At 32.8% G+C, this 7,608-nt stretch overlaps 1 protein-coding gene across 4 annotated transcripts in view; it reads right to left on the bottom strand.

Moving 5' to 3' along the window:
• Positions 1-7,608, bottom strand: part of LOC121735255 (cGMP-dependent protein kinase, isozyme 2 forms cD4/T1/T3A/T3B) — a 177,052-nt gene that overhangs the window by 30,949 nt on the left and 138,495 nt on the right. The window contains exons 1-2 of one of the 4 annotated variants that reach the window (XM_042126016.1): positions 5,345-5,432; positions 353-2,057 (exon numbers count right to left, since the gene is read on the bottom strand). The exons of the other annotated variants lie outside the window; for them this stretch is intronic. Coding sequence (XP_041981950.1) covers positions 353-1,931 — 1,579 coding nt within the window. The 5' untranslated portion in view covers positions 1,932-2,057; positions 5,345-5,432. Of the gene's footprint in view, positions 1-352; positions 2,058-5,344; positions 5,433-7,608 lie in introns of those variants that run through there. 4 annotated transcript variants of the gene reach the window in all.

Genomic DNA, 7,608 nt, shown 5'->3' with positions numbered 1-7,608 from the left:
TATTGAGTAACAATAATTGAATAAGCTATTTTAAGTGGAACCTAGATACTATATTTGTCAACCTCAATAGCTTTTCAAAAAAGTAGGCAAATGTAAAAATTATAATTTACCATGTACATTATAATATTATGAACATTTATTGCATTGGCTATAATACTTATTAGTTATCACTAAGGATAAAAAATACAAGTTATTATACGCCATAAATCGCATTTAAACACTGAGGTAAATAAATTTAAAACACTCAAAAAAAATCTTCAAAGAAGCAACATGAGATCATCAAACTCATGACATTTAGCTTATCTTGTTTTAGCGTATATTTTAGGAAGAATGTTTTATGCAAATAGTTTACCTGGGTTTGGTGATTTTTTATCATCTTCGAGACGCGTAACGTCGAGTAACACACCAGCATCTAGAGTTGATTCGTTTGCGTTACTTTCACGCTGACAAAGGTTTCCCGTTTTTCGTTTTCTCATTCCGTATGTATGCACCGGCACAATTAGTTTCGGCCTAGGTATCGAAAAGTCCGAGTCGGATCCGCTAGACGAACTTTTTGCACTCCGAGAGAACACATTTACTACATCACTCACACCATTTTTTGGAGATCCATTACGAAACGCTAAACTATCGTTGTAACGATTTCTATCGTCACTTTTTACTCTAACCGTATCACTTTTTACCCTAACAGTATTATACAACTTGTCGTGGCTATTAGGTTTTAAATGTTTAAAGACACTATTGGCAGTCCGATATTCACTGTCTGCTCTTACACTCAAATTAGTTCCATTTGAATTTACTGGAGGAGGTAGATTGCCCCGTGACATGTCGTATTGCATCAACGTGAGTTGCTCACTAGGTGAGAGATTTCTTTTTGGTTGAGTGACTGTGACACCATTGTATGGGTTGTCGTACTGAGGCGGATCGAGATAATCTCTCAGCGGTGCTCTACCTTCACTTTTGACACGTAACGATTTGGAATTAAATCTAGACTTGTTTTCTATGCGTCCATTTTGCACATGATTCGGCAACATTTCTGATTGCTTTACATGCTCAGGAAGCCGATCGCGTGATGTTTCGTTGATCGGATGCATGTATAGACCCAAATCTTCCGCTTCAGAATCCATGTCAGGGTTTGGCTTTGCAGGCCGCGATTTTATTGATGCTAGATCTAGCGTAGCCATTGTGTTTATTAATTGATACATGGTTCCGTTACCGAAACCACGTACTGTGCCATTTTTATGTCTCTCTTTTTGTGATTGGTCTTTGCTTAAATTTTTTATTTTATCACTATCAGTATCATTATTTTGCTGGCTTACTCTAGCGTAATATTCATAATAAGATTCTGACGATGGATCTACCGGAGCTGCACCGGGGTCAGGAAGAGGAATATTCTTTTTCGAATCTACTTTTCTTTGCCTATGTGCATACTTAATAGAATCTTTTCTAAAAGCGGATACGGTAGGTTGAGCATCTTCTGAGTTAAAGTAATCAATGTCCCATTCCGTGAAGTTCCTTCGCTTTACTCTTCTCAGCGTCGATGGCTTGTAGCCGTTTGGCATGTCTTTAAAACTAAAGCTATGTTTTAATTTATTTTGTAGTAACAGATCATTTTCTTTAGTCTTTTTCTCGATGTCCTGCTGATATTTTGCTAGTGGCGATAGATTAGTACTGGAGAAGCTGTTATTGTTGTGGTTTTCTAGGTAACCATTATGACTGTCTTCGTCTTCAACACTACGACCGACGTCTTTGCACGATTTACTTCTCGACACAGAGTTAAATTTAGATTTGGATGATTGAGTATCATTTTTGTAACTGTTGAGATTTTTCGCTCCAACCCAATTAGCGGCATAGACGAGGTCCATAGTCCTGTCATCGATGGAAAGCCAGGGGTCCTCCATGACCGCTTTTCCTGGGTAATGTTTAATTTTCATAATGACCTTAGGCTCTTCGGGGATGCCTCAATTTTGATCCAGAATGTATCCGTGTTTGTCACTTCTTGAAGATGTGGTAACAATACCGCCATTATTTATTTATAGTCCCGTTAACTCAAGTTACTTCTGAAATTAATAGCCGATATAATAACTGTTTTGTGCTACAACAATATTATTAATTTGAATTACTAATTGAACAAGAGTTCAAATAATACGCATACAATATTATGGTGAACTATGAACCACGTATGTACGTATGTAACTTGTAAGTCATCAAATATCAGTATTCTTAACTGGTGTAACCTGAGACCATTATGGCTTACATAGCTTTAATAATAAAATCAAATGACAACGGTCAATCTGACTCATTTGCTATAAATGACTCATCTTAGGTCAAAACAAGTTCTTTGTAAATACTTTATTATAATAATATAGCCCCTATTACTATATAAAAATAGAACTCGACAAACCAATTTAAGTTTCGATAAACTTTCATACAAGTATGATAGATAAAAATATATTCAAGAACCTAGGCTTATAAAATGCTAACCGCGATTCTATCTTCTCCGAATATGGCCTGACTGTTATTTAAATTGATGTACACGCCAAATTGGTAAGATTCCTTCTGAATTGCTCCGACATATTAGAGTAAGTCGAGAACCGGATACTCTACAATGCGTACAAACACAAATTGCACAAGTCCAAGACCATCTGCGAGGAAACTGGGTCTCGAGAGACCATCAAACGAACACGAACCATATCTTGCGTAGTAATTAGATAATGGGCTAAGCGACCATACGCCGTTAGCTGCCTGCACAGAAGCCAATTTTAACTTTATCGTTGCACTTTCACTGCAATTCGACGCAATCCACAACGGAGCGTTGCATTACGATAAAAATTAGGATGCATTAAATTAACTGCAACCTCAGGAGGATTTCTCAACTTATGTAACGAGCCAAGTTTCTTCGGTTTCTTATTTGAATAACAATGAGAAAAGAAACTCAAACCAAAACGCTTAGGTATATAAATTTAGTGTTACGAGATGCAGCTGAATAAATTATGCAAAGGTCAATGTTAAGCGCAACGAGTATTTCACAAAATTATTTTGTTGCTGTTAATCTCGATTGTTCAATTTAACGAATCGTGCGAACGATCTCATTCGTTGCGAACGAATATCCTGCAGTTAATCATATCGTAAACTATGTTTTGCAAATTGAGCTTAATTATTGAACGCATCATCGAGTCGGTAGAAAACGATTTCTAGATATCGTCCAACGAACGGGTTGAAACCAGTTCGTTGGTCCACATATCCAACCGAGTGGTCAGCTGATATGTGAGAAACAAATCTAGGAACTTGAGAAATCCACGTCTAGCTTTCAAACTCTCTTAATAAGTATCGAGTGTTACTCGAAGAGAAATAAGATACCTTACCTCTGTTGCAAAAAGCGTACATGCATTTCTTAAGTGGGTTACAAAGTAGCTAAAATATTTTTTTATACATTATTTTATGATAATCTTAAATTGTACGAAGACTCCTATATTCGTGTTCTCGATTGGCGATAAATTGCTATCAAATCTAAAAACAAAGCGTTTCAAATGCTATAGAATAGAAATAGCTTTACTTGGAACATTAAAGTATCAGAAAGGAACAATGAACCTTAAATAACATAACAAGACACTATTGTTACTGATATGAACATAGTTCGAACGCAAATGGGGTTAGAATAAATGATTATTATATATAGCTTAAAATGACCAAATTAATTTTATGTGCAAGAATAACATTAAGCTGATGACTCAAAATACATGGCTTGAGAGTTAAAGAATATGTTGATGATGAAATGGCTATATGTTAATACCTGCACTCCATAATTAATAGACCATTGTACAAAACATGTTTGTGCATGGTTTCATTACTAAATGTGCTAATTTATTAAAGATATCGTTGAGAAATAACGCCTTCATTACCATAATTCTTGAACATTAAGAACAGAGAACCATCAAAGTATGAACATGTGGGAGACATGTAAAATTTGGAAAGGCGATAGAAAAATATTTAGATGATGCTTTTTTTATGATGAAAATGTAATTTGTATGAAAATTAATGACATTAGAAAGCTTTAAGTGTGAAAATGTTGATCAGCTGATCGTTTTTTTAATGTAATGTGCATAGTGCATACTCTATTATATTATAATGTTTCATCAGTTTGGTGTTTTGTAATTTTAATTATGCTTTTTATTCTAAAGTTTTTTTGTGAAAAAATCGTGGTGGGTCTTATTTTGTTTTGAGTAGTTTATTTGCATTTCAGATTTTATTTTCCAATACATATGTATGGACAAGTAATTTCTAAACTTATAGTTATGCTATTAACTTAAACGAAAATAATAAAGCACAAGGCCTAATTATGAAGACACATAATAAATCCTTTAATAAAACTAGTACCGCAATAACATAATATTTCAATTATGTTGTAAAAAATAACCTTCAAATAATTCGACAAATCATCGCATTCATTTACAACTTTGCAACCGTTTCTCACGTTTTTAACTTACAAATATGTAGTTAGATTATAAATGTACGTCATAATGACATTGTAAAACCCATCATAACTTTCTATGCCGTGACTATCCTGCTATTATTTGATAGTATCAAGACTGATTGTGTGTTGTATGAGTCTGAATGATATAATCAATATTCATAAATTCAGTTACTTTCTAATCTCTTTTGATATTTACGTTTATGGCTTTATAAATATTATTTAACGTCTATTATGTTATCTTATGTTACAACGATGAATATCTGTAAGGCATAGTTTGTTAATGAGTAAAGTATTTATAACAGTAAATATTTTAAAGTTATTAATAACATTGTGACACAGCTTATAACTTTGTCACTTTCTCCTCAACGTTTTTAAGTCCTTCAATTTTGTTCCTATTAGTTCACATAGATTCATGCAATTGTACAGTATCTAGTTCACACTCGTTGTTTATTTATTGCTTCACTCAATTATTCAATTCTTCGACTACATTCTGTGCAAGCCGCTCCAGTTTCTCGTTTATTTTCGTGAGTGAACATTGCAAAACAAACGTAGAAAGCTTTCTTCGGACATTATTCTAACTTTGCATAAAGTCACTGTCCATACTTTCACGATTACAAAATGTATGCGTATTACGAACGATAAAATCGGACACAAAATCGTGTATAAATATACAAATGATATGTATAAACGTTCGAAAGTCTTGACTTCAAGATATTGTTGTAGCATAGACAGTAGACACGCAATCCTAAAGTTTAACACGAATATCCTTCGAAATCGACGGTTTGACAGCTGCGAGGGGAGCCGAAACCCATTCACAAACAATCACTGTACTGGAACTAATTCACTAAATATATATAAACCAATTTAATTTACCGAACGATTAATCATTGTTACTTAAGTTATCGTGACTTTTAAATTTAGAACGCGAGACATAGAGCACGCGACGGCCAATCGCGATAGCGTCGCCCCGCTTACTGCTCTACTCAGTCTCGGATCAACTCCTGCGCACGTTCTAGGTACGGGTGCGAGGGGGACGGCATGTGTGAAGAGAGATGGATCATGTATACCTGGATTCAAAAGCTCTAAGTTCACAACAACAATAGACAGGGTGTCTCCACTGTCACGGTGACAGTACAGTTACGATAAAAGGATCTTGATCCTTTTGTTCCAAGGACTTACTTAAAAGTTTTAAATGACTTAAATGAAAAAAAATGCGGGAACGGTACATATTTGAATGAATCGCTAAATACAAACGAAACAAATTTTAAAGTATCTTTAAAATTATTATTCTTAGAACGTAAAAAACAATGCGTTGTTTTCTGATATGATATTGTTATACCATAAACAAATATTTTTGACTGATGTATTCGAATCACCGTTTAAATAATAATTACCGTCATAACATGTTGATCGTCTTATCATAAAAGTTGTAACATATTGTTTTATAGCTCGCAAACTTATTAAAGAGCTTGACTATTTAGCTGCATACTCCTATGTAAAAAAAATTTGATATTTCACTACACTAATATTTAAATATTATTTTTTTTTTACTTAATAATATTAATTCAGATGAATGATGATCTAATCTGACGTACGTTTCAAACAATTTTATTTAATTTTATTTATGATCCATAAACAATGTACAATATTAATTTTTATATAACATTATTAATCTTTATTAGTACTTCAAATATTTATGCCTAAATCTCTAAAGTTTAAACAGCATTTTTTACAACGGTTTATATATCTACATTGTAAATGTAAAAATATCTTTAAACGAGCAATTCTTGTATATATATATAAAATTGGAATCTCGGAATCGGCTCCAACGATTTTCATGAAATTTAGTATATAGGGGGGTTTCGGGGGCGATAAATCGATCTAGCTAGGAATCATTTTTAGAAAATGTCATTTTATTCGTGTTTTATCGAATACCGAGCAAAGCTCGGTCAAATAGCTAGTGTAAAATTTAATTTGAATAATACTATTATGTGCTTATACTAAGGATGGGGGCCTGGATCCTGAAATACAAGCAGGATACTGCTTTGTTTGAGAGTTGAGACTCTAATCTCCCCACAAAAACTGAACTATATTATCGTTTAATTGTAACGCTATAAGTGATAAATGATAATATTATAATTGTAGTGAGAAAATGAAATTTATTGATTTATTATCAACTAAATTGGAAACTTTCTAGCTGGAACTGACACGTCAGGGTATTCCCCGTGTCAGTTTAAAACAGTATCATAATATTATTTTCTCATCAGCAAGTATGTCCTGTATCCATTGTTTTTCAGTATCTTTAGTTTGTACAATCAAATACTTTGTCGTTTTATACAAAGTTTGCCTTCTACGATTTTTAATAATTATGATTATTGTATTTTACATTTCATAGTTCTGAATATTATCGTATTTAAATTACATGTTATTCATTTTTGTTCACAGTAGTGTAATTTTAATAGTTATTCGTTTTATTACTATACGTCATATTTTATATTATGAGTGTTTGTTAATACAAACTTTCTTTTCTCGTTCGGTTTAACATCAACTCGTTAAAATTATGTAACGTTTTTATCCTAGAATTTTTATTACGAGTTATTATGGTATTTATATACCGTGACGATATTAATTATAAATATAACACATTTATAATTACAACTATTATTTAAAGGTGGAAGTTTACTGCTTCTCTTCCTTATGTATAATTGTTATTTTTATTATTGTCTTATGTATATATATTTATTTTAAATTAATTATGTTACCAAACCTGTCTGGTGCAGGGCAGGGCAAACTAAGGTCTCTGATTATAGACGACAAATTCTTGCTTCGAAAATAGACGTCTGGTAAAATTTGAATGCAGTAAAAACTCAATGCAAGGTACTGCCCGTGACCGACTGTCCAAATATTTGAAGGCCGATCTTTGTTACCGATTCTTTGTAACAAATACAATTCACAGTACACCTGAGAACTTGACAATTCATTCCTATTTTATTTATTTTTCATTCTTCTCTGATAGTCGTAACTCCTATGTTTTACAACACTTTACGTTTGAATTTTTAAGTAATTTTAAGGAATCATAATTTTAAGTTAAATGTAAAACACTTTTTTATGGAAATGCTATGTACACCGTTGTTGTT

The sequence above is a fragment of the Aricia agestis genome, chromosome 17 (assembly GCF_905147365.1).
Source record: "Aricia agestis chromosome 17, ilAriAges1.1, whole genome shotgun sequence".
NCBI lineage: Eukaryota > Metazoa > Arthropoda > Insecta > Lepidoptera > Lycaenidae > Aricia > Aricia agestis.
The sequence above is the reverse complement of the archived record's forward strand: the minus strand, read 5'-3'. Positions and strand labels throughout refer to the sequence as shown.